The sequence below is a fragment of the Gymnogyps californianus genome, chromosome 3 (assembly GCF_018139145.2).
Source record: "Gymnogyps californianus isolate 813 chromosome 3, ASM1813914v2, whole genome shotgun sequence".
NCBI classification, from domain to species: domain Eukaryota; kingdom Metazoa; phylum Chordata; class Aves; order Accipitriformes; family Cathartidae; genus Gymnogyps; species Gymnogyps californianus.
Genome location: NC_059473.1, coordinates 103,658,473 through 103,672,075, shown reverse-complemented (window position 1 = coordinate 103,672,075; position 13,603 = coordinate 103,658,473). Strand labels below are relative to the sequence as shown.

General features: G+C 33.7%; 1 protein-coding gene across 1 annotated transcript in view; it reads right to left on the bottom strand.

The window, feature by feature from the left end:
- The window catches only part of CSMD1 (CUB and Sushi multiple domains 1), a 1,238,313-nt gene that overhangs the window by 345,767 nt on the left and 878,943 nt on the right, over positions 1 to 13,603 (bottom strand). The window contains 1 exon segment of the mRNA XM_050893357.1: positions 13,378 to 13,490. Within this exon segment, the coding sequence (XP_050749314.1) occupies positions 13,378 to 13,490 (113 nt within the window).

The following is a 13,603-nucleotide window of genomic DNA, read 5'->3' as shown; positions in this document are numbered from 1 at the left end:
ATACCTCACCACATGCCAAAGTGTTCAGTATATACTCTCAGTTTCTTGCTATAAAACATGAATCATGGCCTGCAATGCAGCATGCACATCACTAGCACACTGAAATAACACCTCTTGCTCTGCCCCAAGACACGTACATACAAAAACACTCGCATACACACAATTTGTTTGTGGGTAAACAAGGCCCCTCCTTAGGGCCATGTTATGTAGATGTATCCTGAAGGCAAGAACACAGCCCCTGGCCACATTTTATTTAGTAATACAAATGCAGTCTCAAGGCAGTTTCTGGGTTGCAGCAAACTCCACATTGTCTCTTCTGGGTCTTTAAGGGAAAAAAAAAAAATTGTCATTTCCCTTTTCTTGTAAGGATACCCCAACCCCTGCTGTGCCGTAAGGCTCCTTCCAGCTCTGTGCATTCCAGCTCTCTCTGAGCTGGTCCTAGATTGCATTATAGAAGTTTGTCATAGGAAGGGATGCTCAGTGAAGGTGTTTTCTCCCCATTCTTACAAATGACTTTTTTTTTCTTTTTTAAGAAATACTATTTACTGATATACAGCAGTTAACAAACAAGGTATCATCACAGTTTTCTTTTCCTCTTCATTTTTTTGTCAGATGGATACCCTTACAATCCACCTTTTTTCTTTATCTGCTATTGCCCTGTTTGATTGTATTGTATCACCTTATAACATAGAATAGATTTCTAATGATAAAAATATACATGTTCTGTTTGTCAGCTGTGAAATTGAAAATATTATTGTGTTATGGATTAGTAAAAAGATTTACTACATTAAATGACATACAGGGTATTTTTGTCATCAAATAGAAAGTGGAGAAACACAAAACAAAAATGTTATTTTATTAAGTTAATAGATGAAGAAACAACTTCTATTAGAGATATAAAACTAAGTAAAGATCAAAATATGAATTATAACTCATGCCAGAACATATTTGTGTTCAAATACAAGTATGAATTACACTAATTATCAGATTAATTGCTAAGACAATACAATAAAAAGGTAATCTGTTTTATAACCGTTTCTATTAGTCCTCTCAAATCGCTACTGTTATTTTAAGTATTGATCTGTTTACAAATAATCAACACAACAAAATTACAAATAATTCTACACAACATTGAATGGAAAAGTATTTTTTAAAGTGATGTCTACCAACAATATCATATTTTTACTTTCTTTGAAAATTATTTATCAAACTTTTAAATGAATGTTAAAACCAATCTTTAAAGTTGGAGACAGAAAGTTTTCATAGGAGCTGAGCATATTTTTATGAAAAAGTGAAGAAAAAATCTTTTATCTGTGAATAAAATTTGGATGGACTTCAAGTCTGTGAGCAGATGGTGACTATGCATAGATTTATATATGCAAATATATAAAATATGTACATATATGTATATACAAGAATATTTGTATTTATATTAATTTTATTAAATAATGCAACTACTAAACATTGTTCAACTATCCACTTTGTCATTATTTGCTGATAATTAACTGAAAATGTATCATTTCTTGCAGAACTGTTTCATCAGGTGCAATAACCAAATAAGCTATCTTAATCATGGCCTCACATTGTGATGCTCAGAAGTTCACAGGAAGTATATTGCTGGAGATGCACCCATTTTTTTTAATATTATAGTTATTCTTTATTTATGAAGAGCTTATTTAGTGTGTTCTGTGTGCATTATTTTAAAATTCAGCAAAATTTCAATGAAAAGTTTTTCTAAATGTGGCATTTAGGAAGAATCATCAACTAAAGTCACAAGCTCTAGGCTCATAAGCCAAGCCACGCTAAAGGACATGCCGAAGTACTCACTCAGGTGTGCCTTGTCCTCAGATTACTGTAGCTTGATCCTCCGCAGAGGATTTGTGTTCTTCTTCTTTCGAAGAAGATTAAGTTGCAGTTATGAAGGGTCATAATGTCACTGAAGGAGAGCCCTTACATAGGGATTTAAGGTAGATTACTCACTTAAATCTGTAGTTTAAATTTATTGTACTTTGTTAATTTTAACTTTCCTGAGCACCTCCCTGCAGACATAACTTGACAGACATTTTCAACAATAAGGCAAAACATAAAGGGAACTCCTGTTCCCAGGGTTTTATCATTGGCTTTGATCAAAAGAACACCAGTTTTTATAGCTGGATGTATCTTAAAAACAAGAATATGTTCTTTATATATTATAACAATAAATACAAGTTAAGCTAAATTATTTTAAAGTTTTGTGCAAAATGTACAGAATTCATTTTGTAGTATGCAATGTATTCTAATACACATACAAGAAAACCACAATAAGAAAAATTTTGCATGAATTTTGAGATGAGAGAATATTCAAATCCTTTGAAATTATATTAATAAGTGAAATGTACTTCATATATCTATAAATGCATATGTATGTATTTTTAAAATTTAAAAACCGGCTGCCATAAAGACTTAACTGGAAACAAGATTTTGTGTACAGTGGCTTTTTAGGGTCAAACAAACATGTTTCTTCAGCTTGTCATGAGAATGTAGGTTTAATATTTTTTTTATTTATCAAATTACCCTGTGTTTTTTCATAAAAAGAACTAGTAGTATGCTGATACTATGCATATATATACACAGAAAAACCTCTTACAGTCAAAGTCTGACTCTTAGCACAAGATTATCTTTGATCATTCGCAACCTAAATACAAAGTGTCTTATTTATTTTTTGAATTTTCGGTGGCTTAGAAAAAATACTTTTTTTTCCCTACAGTTCTAGATAAATATTTGCATCAAGAAAAATGACAATAATATTGCATTTTGCCTTACAGAAGCAAATCAAATATTTAGCAAGATTTTTAAAACAATGCTTTCCTTAGATTTTATTGACTTCAGTGATAACTTATCACTTTTAACAGCTCATTCACACATTTCTTCAGAAGGATATACTTAAAGAAAACATCAATGTTAGAATTTGTAGACTTGATAGTGTTAGGTTAATGGTTGGAATTGATGATCTTAAGGGTCATTTCCAACCTATCTATTATTCTATGAATACAGTCGAAGGTGTATCAGCCATCACATCATTTAAACAATTCTTTCATTACCACTGCAAAAAGGATGGTTACTTAAAGTAACATAGACAGGAAAATAAAACTTAAACTAAGTGGCACCACTGGGAAGGCAATATGAAAGGCTGACTTATTACTCATTTAAAATCAAGTGTTTGATTTTTATAACCAGAGTGCAGGTGTCATGCATCAAAAGGCTTCAAAACCAAAGGGCAATATAATTCTCATGGCTTGATCCTTCTAGTGAAAAAATACAGAAAACTGTCACAAAAATCATATAGTTTTATAAGAATTTATCATAGTATTGCTCAAAAGAAAACCTCATAACATCCTATCTGTTGCTGTCTAGCTGTGATGTATCTTTCTTTCAGATCATCATTTGCAGAAACTTTACAAATGATGGAGAATGCTTAAGAATGCCAAACAATCTCAGCTGTAGATTTTAACAAGACATTCTGAGTATTTCACCACTTTCTGAAATATATAAGGCAAATTAGTAAACTAGAATTATTTTAGCTTAAAAGAGTGAAAGGACTATCTTCCTAGGTAATGCAGGTGGACAGCTAAGTTCATGGTGCATACACTGCGGCATTTTCTATATTAAAAACAAGTATCAAAAAGACAGCAAAGGGAGAAAGGTTTAACTGGTAAAAAGCTATTGTAAATTTCCATTTATTTAAACAGATTAAGTTATTCTATCAAACTTTCAACTGAGCTGTATCTGCTAAGAAGCAAAGACTGGGATTTATGTTTCAAAAACTTAGATTCAACTCTGTTCAGTTCCATTGTTGAGTTTTTTTTCAGTGGAAGGAACAAAGTATAAAGAAACATCTGTCAGAAGTAAAAAACAAACAAACAACCCCAAAAGATCAGTTATGTTTACACTTGATTCTCACGTATATCTTGTTAGAATCTTATTAGAAAATGCCAGTTTTATTTTTAAAATTTGTTGCTATCTAGTCTTTAAGAAAAATCATCAAATGTTAATAATGTTTTTAAAAAATACGGCCATGGTAAACCTTTAATTAAAGTTTAATTAGAATCTGGAAATAACATTTATGTTAAAGTCAAACTTACTGAATAATTAACTTGGATGAAAAGCTATATAACATCTTACTTTTCTATAATACAATAAAAATGTCTGAGCTGTTTTCTACATGGAATGTGTTTAATTATGATGTGAAACTATTTTCCAAAGAAGTTTGACTAGAAGAATAATCTTGAGAAGAATAATCTTGACTGGCTGAGCTAAAACATAACAATCCTCTCTTATTCAGAGACAACATGTTATTGTTTCAATGTATAAAATTTTTACGCAAAGAGGCAAACAAACACTTTCAAGTCATGATAAGTTTTAACTTGTTGAGTCAATCGCTGAAAAGATATGAATGCACATATGCCTAATCAGTCAGACACAGCTGCAATCTGGAGCGGATGGGAAAGGGAAGCTTCCCAGCCACAGTCATGTCATATAACTGTGCTGGTTTTGGCTGGGATAGAGTTAATTTTCTTCATAGTAGTTAGTATGGGGCTATAGTTTGGATTTGTGCTGAAAACAGTGTTGATAACACAGGGATGTTTTAGTTATTGCTGAGCAGTGCTTACACAGAATCAAGGCCTTTTCTGCTTCTCACCCCACCCCATCAGTGAGTAGGCTGGGGTTGCACAAGAAGTTGGGACACAGCTGGGACAGCTGACCCCAACTGGCCAAAGGGATATACCATACCATAGGACGTTGTGCTCAGCATATAAAGCTGGGGGAAGAAGGAGGTGAGGGGATGTTCAGAGTGATGGCATTCGTCTTCCCAAGTAACCGTTATGCATGATGGAGCCCTGCTTTCCTGGAGATGGCTGAACACCTGCCTGCCGACGGGAAGCAGTGAATGAATTCCTTATTCTGCTTTGCTTGCGTGCGTGGCTTTTGCTTTACCTATTAAATTGTCTTTATCTCAGTCCATGAGTTTCCTCACTTTTACTCTTCCAATTCTCTCCCTCATCCCACCATAGGGGGAGTGAGCGAGCGGCGGTGTGGTGCTTAGCTACTGGCTGGAGTTAAACCACAACAATAACTGAGAAAGAATACTGGCTGTACCTAACCAAATTTTAAATGTTGAGAGTGTTTAGATTTTTTTATTTTTTACTTTTTAAATTCTGAAGTTTAAATAATGGAGCATATTAATAAAGATATTCCTCAATGAAATCAGAAAATTAAAAATGTACACAGATATCAGGTCTGTAAACCACACTATTTTTAACGTAGATGTTCTTTTCCAGCATATTGAGAATCTCCATTATTAGCACAAAAGAATGCATTACATTAAAGGTTATAGTGAAAGAAGCTAATACATTGCTTAAACAGTATAACTGAACAGGTATATGTTAATCTTTAAACTGATTGAGATGAGTAACAGACATTGATTGTATGTCTGTGGAGCATAATTGAGCATAATGATATCAAGACTTGGTTGAAGACTCTGAAATGTGCTCTTATGAAATAAAAATAGGACATTAGAAGCAGAATTATGCAATTAATATAAAAATAAAAAAGGCATAAAAAGCATTTACTTAACAAATTTGTACTCAAACCATCTGGAATTTTTGGTTTTGTTATTCTGTTAATTTAGGAGGGAGAAAAAGAGTTATGTGGTGTTAGATGCTTACTCCTTTTTATACTCTTCACTAAGCCTCTTGTTTGCAATTGTCTAGTAAAGGATAGTGGCACAGACGGAAATCTGATCTTACCCGCTACAGCCTGCTAATATATAAATATGCAATACACTCAACCAATTAAAGCATATCATCATGATGTTATGTTCTTCAAGTCCACGTGTATTTTCTAGAAGGAAAGTGGGTTCTGTCTGCCGCCCCAACCATTATACAAAACTCAGGCAAAGATATTCTCCACTATTAAAAATTACTTTGAAACTGTTGCCATAATTATCAGTAACTTTGCATATCTCTTTTCATTCTGTTAGTAACCTACTGATGATACTATTTATTCCTTGAAAGAAAATTCAAGGATGTTGAAACTTAGAAATACCTGCTGTAGGCTTACCTGAAAAATATACTCTAAAAAGATCAGATAACAATACAGGAAAGCTTCCTTATCTGAAAATGATTGATAATATGTTGTGCTGGAAATTAAGTGACTGACATTTGTCCATCCACAAAACTAACCTGCACTGTATGGTACTACGAACAGAATCACTCATACAATATTATGGTGAAACTTTCTGACAGTTCTCCACACAACCAAATAGCTTTAACATATGAAAATATTCACATAAAATATGAAATATATTTATTGCCTATCCTCCAAAAGCACACACTTGAATAATGTCTGAATTATAATACAGAGGATCAAAATATAAAAAGAAAACTTAATATATATGAAATAGATGAAAGAAAGATAAAAGCTTAGAGTAAAATAGGAAGCTCAAAGTTTTCCTTGAATGACCTATGAGTTATTTTCTTTCCAAGCATTACATTGTACATAATTATTTCCCTGAATACACATCTAATTGTAAGAGTCCTAAAAAAGCCTAATTCCATTAATTTCTTTCAGCACGGGTTTTATCAAATATCCAAGCAGTAAAAAAGTTTTATATCAATATTGGTAGTGCAGACATTTATAAGCTAGTTGTATGTTCGTAAAAAACTGCACTGATTTAAGGTTTACTAAGTACTATAGCTGTATGCAAAAAGACAAGTGACATTTATCTGAGCAACTGAAATATGTTTTTAAAAGTGTTTTTCTACTAGTCTCAGGAGGAAAGAAGTATCTTCTTCCAAACAACATCATAATGAAGAGCTTAAAGCTTTACTGCTCAGTTGAGCATCAATACGAATTACGGTTGTAAACTTGACATTGTCAGCTGCTTGCAGGGGCTGATATACTTCCTGACATCTCCAAGAATTCTTAATAACTTCAAATTATATAAAATGCTCAGTATTATATCACTGAGTCACCAGATTTCTTTTGTAACACTGTTATGAACTAAAGGATAGGCTAGTGAAATAACTTAATGAGTTTATAAAGGCAGGAATGTAAAGTGAGTTCTAAAAAGGATACAAAACAGATGTTATACTGGTCATCAAGAAGTCTGGAAGTCAAAAGATTAAGTATTTTTATCAGACTGACAGGTTTACAGGCTTGAATGGGAGAAAAATCTCAACATTCTAAAATGTTCATGCCTAAAAGTTCAAGTTGACTGTCATCTGCTTCTATGTCAGTGTGGTACAGCTGATGGGGACACAAGCATGGAAGCAGCCTAATGATCAGCTGGCTGCATGATCCACCTTGGACCTTAACAGCCATAAAGCACCTATTTTTAGATGTGGCACACCCATGACATGAGTGAAATAAGCCAAACTCAGGCACGTTATTCGCCTTATCATTCCTTTTTTTGGCTGCAACTCTAGGCCCTATCAGGAAGGTGTCCAGGGCCAACTTCTTGACCTGACATCACTGTTTGATATTGTTACAAAGCATAATGTCAAATTACCATATTACATTGTCCTGACCTGGATATGCATGACAATGACTATGTCTATCTCACTCATGTAACAGGTAAATGTATGCTTGGACCTATATTAAGAAATGGCATAAACCAAATCTTTCTCTTGATTCAAATCTGCCCAAATACTACATCAGAATAGAAGCTGCTGGGCAAGTATGGGCATGAGTGGTCTTCACTTGTGGTCAAAACACAATCAAAATGCAGCCCAAGAGGAAAACTAATTAAAAAAAAAAAAAAAAGGGGGCATGATTTAAGAATTACTTTAATGAAAAATTCTTTACCTATTGTATCTAAAAAAGTCCCTGCTTCAGCCCATGACCAGCAACAAACTGCAAGAAAAGTTTCCATGTAAAAATGTAGTCTTAGCATGTCATTCATAGAAAGCTGGAGAGGGACTTTTTACAAGGGCATGTAGTGATAGGACAAGGGGTAATGGCTTTAAACTGAAAGAAGGTAGATTTGGATTGGATATTAGGAAGAAATTCTTCACTGTGACGGTAGTGAGGCACTGGAACAGGTGGCCCAGAGAGGTTGTAGATGCCCCCCTCCCTGGAAGTGTTCAAGGCCAGGTTGGATGGGGCTTTCGGCAACCTGGTCTAGTGGAAGGTGTCCCTGCCCATGGCAGGGGCGTTGGGACTAGATGATCTTTAAGGTCCCTTCCAACCCAAACCATCTTATGATTCTATGATTCTATGAATAAACTTTGTCTGTTGGTGTTACAAGATTAACCTGTGATCTCAAAATGGTGGTATGCTGATATTAATACTGTTTTCATCCTTAGGATTACACTTCATGCATACTATCTCTTATTTAAGTGTATGTCTCATGTTGTTCTTTATATACACAGTAATATAAAAATATCAGTCAGGTTTTAGAGTCATCGCATGGCAGGACTGGAATTTAAGTTAGAGCTCAAAAAAATTTCTTTCAATAAATAGTTTACTTGTTGAAAATAAGTACTTTTGGTCAATCTAAACCAATTTAATCGGAGTGCTCAGAAGATATCAGGCCCTGTTCTAATGCATATTTAAAACTTATTCAGACTGAAGCAACTTCAACAAGGGAGATTGGCAACAACCTTCAATAAGATTACTATTCAGCATGTTTTTGTTATTCTTACAGCAGGTGACATACGAGGATTTCAGATATATCCCTTGTATGGAGAAATACACTGAAGTCTTTCATAACCTTACTAAATACCCAGGTAAAAGAAAAAAATATATTAGAGACATAACTAGAACTTACAGTCCAGTCTTTTAATTCCTTTACTTTCTAAACATATCTATCACTGAAATTCTGAAAACTGTCTTAACGACAGCCTAAATGTATTATTTTTTACTTTGAATAAATTTCCTTCTCATTTTTTTGGTTCTGTAACAGAACTTGAAAATTTTATCTTTAACACAGCCCTCTCTACACAAGTAGCTACATACACAAGTATTCACTGAGAAATGTTAGAGTTTTTTATCATGAAATCTCAGCTGTGAAATACATGTCACTAATTTCTCTATGTATGCAGAAGACAGCATCCATTTTAGCGACATTAAATATGTAGAATAGCATATTTTGTTTTCCTTCTCTTAATGAAAATGAGTGGAGTGACACCTGGTCATGCTGGCTTCAATAAGGAAAATCCTTTGATATACTTCGGTGTGGTATTACAATATATCTCTTTCTTCAAGGACAGAACAATTTAAATTTCTGGCCTTTTCACAGAAACTGTAGATGCTTTCAGGGTATTCTTTCAGAAATGTATTGAACCATTCTGTTAAGATGTCTGGGGATCTATAATAGCGAATGAAGGACTTTCAGATACAGTCTATAGAATAGCTTTTCAAGAAAAGTAACCTTAGGTGCAGATTATTCTTCAGCATTTCAGATTTTTTAATATGGGTTAATAGCTGTCTGTTTTAGCAATAATAATATGATTTTAATACGGTTTAGAAAGTTTAACATCAAAGTGAAGGTTGCTGGTAGATCTTGCATTTTACTTATTAATAATGTACTTACCTATAGGTAATGTTTAAATTATTTTTGTCTTTATAATACATGACAACTGATGATGACTTACAGAAAAAATATCAAGGCAACTATTGTATTTTCTAACACAGTAGCTGTTCATCAGCTTTGTCAAGTTAACAAACTAATCTCATCATTAGTTTTACCATCTGTGTTTCCTTAGCTCACCTTCCATTGCATGCAGTGATACAGGTACAGTGCTATTCCTCTGTATTCAAAACTATTACTAGTAACTATTTCTTGAGGACCTGTGTCTGAAATCTTTCTTGTGGATCCAACTATTGGAGAGCTGCATTGCACAGTCCAAGAAGCCTGACTAATTAGGCAGACTACAGAACTCTCCTTAAAGTAAATATCAACTGTATTCAAAATCAAGAAATTTGAGTAATAAGAATATAGATAGCACTACATGTTTCTGACAATAATATGTTTCTGAAGGTGAGCCAAAGAAGAGGCATAAGAATATGGAAAGAATACTTTCTCCCTTAATCCCTTAGGCAAACTGTAAACAGGATTAAATTTACTACTCATATACAAAAACTGTGATGTGTATCAGTTCATTTACAGGCATCATTTCATGCTGGTTTTAGGTGGACATACTAATGCAGGATAGGTGAATTGCATCATTAAAATGCTTCTCTATTTCATAATTAAAGTGAGATAAAGCTCAGCTAAAGTAACAATTTTCTATAAACTACAATCAGTCTACGATACTTTGTAAATATTAATATAAAATTTATTTTACTGTAATAGATACAGAGTCAAGATTCGGTCGGTCAATTGTAAAATATTGCCCAAGAAGATGAGGAGTCATGTTCTAATCCTGAGCAAAACTCAGACTTTTTGGTAAAAAAGATTCAAATAAGGATGCCCTTTACTGTGTCTCTATAGACTATGTATAAGCCATCAAAGCCTGCAGTTTTCTTTCTTTTTAGCTAACTGCAATCACAAAGACAGTGTCTTTGAGGTCACATGTTGCAATCCATTAACTTTCTCATCATTAAAATGAGATTCTATTTTTGGACAGGTTCTTTGACTGTTAAACAAAGGGGAAGCAGAATCATTGAGGTATCTTGTGACAGGATAGAGGTTTAAGATTTTACACGTGGCCTAAAGCAGGAGATATGTTGAGAGCGCAGATGGATAAAAGTTTTGTCAACAGTAAAAGAAGATGAGAAAACTCTAATAAAACTAATGACAGCACTGAGGTAAAACAGAGAAAAAATTTATAATTCACCTTCATATTAAGACATTTACTACACTTCTGAGATTGTAAACATTTCCCATTTTACAATTCTGAAATTAATTTCCAAAACTACAAAACCACAGAATGACTCACAATTGGTTGTAAAACAAGACTGAAAGCCAGAATCCAACCGCCAAATGATAAAAATACATAACAGAGATGTCACCTCTACTGCAAAATTCACAGTGTATACTTCAGGTGTTTTCAGAAAGTACCCAGGAGTAAGAGGTTGGACTCCATAAATGAAATAAGGTATCTTTGGTAAGTTAGACAAATACAGAAATGAAAAGAAATGCCAGAAAGAGAAAAGATAACGGAAAAATAACTCAGCAGGTAGATTTAAATTTTTGAACTTTTTCATAAAGGTATGATGAGATAAAGTTCATAATTTTGGATTGCGGAAAAAATGCAAAGTGTCAGATACATAACTTGTGCCAATACTCTCTTTCCACTACATACTCATTATTTCTACTTTATGTAATTCACAAATGGATTCTATAAAGAAAATATATTGTCTTAATAGACATGGTCCCTAGAAATGACACAAGTAAAAAAGATGAAACTGGGAAAGAAGGGACGAGAAGGGGTGGGATTAACTTAAATAAAGAATATGTCATTGCCCTCAGGCAACACAACATACTTGAGCTGTGTAACTGTATAGGCTGAATGTGTTGTACAATGTCTTAAGATACCTTAATGTCTTAGCCACAGTAACGCTACAGGCCTGCGCCTGCTTTTTTACTCACAAGTCTGTAACATCTCACTTAAGCAATTTTTATAGTGTTTCAAGAGCCTCTGTGACGGTACTTTTTCCTTCTTGTTCTCATATTGTTATTCTCATGGCCATGGAGCTGCAAATCCCAGTAGTGTTCCTATGGAGGATTCTCATGGGAAGAGATTGTCACCGTCATGAGACTCACCCCTTCTTTCTCCCCCTCTACTTACTTATTATTTTGTAGATTTCTGTTCACATTAAAGAAAACCAAAACAAGGTGCGTAAAAAAGTAGATAATAGTAATTTAATACTCAATAAATATTATCCAACAATATATGCACACAGAAACTTAACAACCTATGAATGTACAACACGACCTAATTAGCATACTCCAATCAGTACCATGAGTGGGAATAACCAATGGTGTTTGAGTGAGTCTGAAAGAAAAGCGTATAGTACTAGGGAAAAATCATGGTGAAAATATAATCCTAATCACCGTCTTCATCACCACCTGCTTCAATGGAGAGACCACATGTAGAAGGATATTGGTGTGGAGAACCAACACCGGGTTTACTGGATGACCCAGGAATGCACTGGGGAGCATTTACCCTTCTTGTTCCTTTCACCATTAGAGTTCACAATATGCCATCAGCCACAGAAACCACTTAGCCACAGACACCTGCGCAGGCAAGCCTGTCTTAATGTCCTCCGTGCAATAAATGTATAGTTTACCAAACCTGAAGCTAACATCTACATAACTTTTCACTCTTTATTTTGCCTGTTTTGGTGTTGAAACAGTAAGGAAACTACAGGTGAAATGAAACACTTGGATAGGGTGCTTCAGTTTATGGAAAATGTTTAGGGAGAACTCCCACTCTTCTAATTAAGTTACTTTCAGTTACTGAACAGCGAACAGCCTCTCAATGTTTTGCAGCATCTTTTGTACGAAAGTAATTTTAACAAAATTACTATCAAATCATTTTCACCATATGTGCCCATAAGAAACTATTGAAAATAGTATTAACTTTTTTTGTCCTTATCCTTAAGGTGAACTAATTAACATGGAAATTAACCAAAAGTGATACCATATGTTAATAAGCAAGAGCTCTTTCTAGCTGCAGGTCTATGCACCCTATTAAAATGGAAAATATCAATACATGCCTACATACTAACAGATATCAGGTATTTTTTACTAGAATGAATCAACTTCAGAAAGTATCAAACTCAAGCTCACAGTCAAGAAAAATTGAAGATGTTTATGTTGTCAAGGTTCTCCTCTCTTTGAGACAGAAGCAACACAAATGAGGCTAGGGTAATTTAGACCACTTTTTGGAGTTAAATTTCCACAATCTTATGCATCTTCTTAATTTCCACAATCATATACAATATATCTATTCTGTTGTTATTATTACATACTAATTTTGACTTAGGTCTGTGAAGATTATTGGTGAGGCATGAAAACAAGTTTTGTAACTACCCCAATAAAGTCCGAGAAAACTAACCATAATTTTCAAATAATATCCAATATAAGGAATTACACAGATTAGCAGAATGTAACATTTAAAATTTCTCAAATATGATAGAAATTTGTAGTTTGTATTGACCTTCAAGCAAAAAGCATTAGAACAATAACTTTCATTTTTACTTCAGATTCTCTTTAGTTATTTTGTGGGTATTTGCAAATCCATATCTCCATTAACCATTAATTAACAATAGAGACAGTATCAAAACTTTAAATCTGTGAAACGACTAAATGACTATTTGAAATAAATTTGTTGAGATGTAATGAAGGAAGTTACAACATGAGTTTAAAACAGTTAATTTAGTTCATACCTTGATAAACAGCTTTGAATCCTGGTGAGCCAATGCTGTCATCAGATTGTAAATGAAGCCACATCTGGTTGCTCATGCTCACAATAAGATCAGGAACACTAGATCCAGTGAGTCTGTATGTAGGATAAATTGCAAAGTCATTTGCAGAGGCATAAAATACTACTACTACTACAAAACACAGCCTTTTAAACTATTAATATAATATTTAGGCCTATTTACAATATAT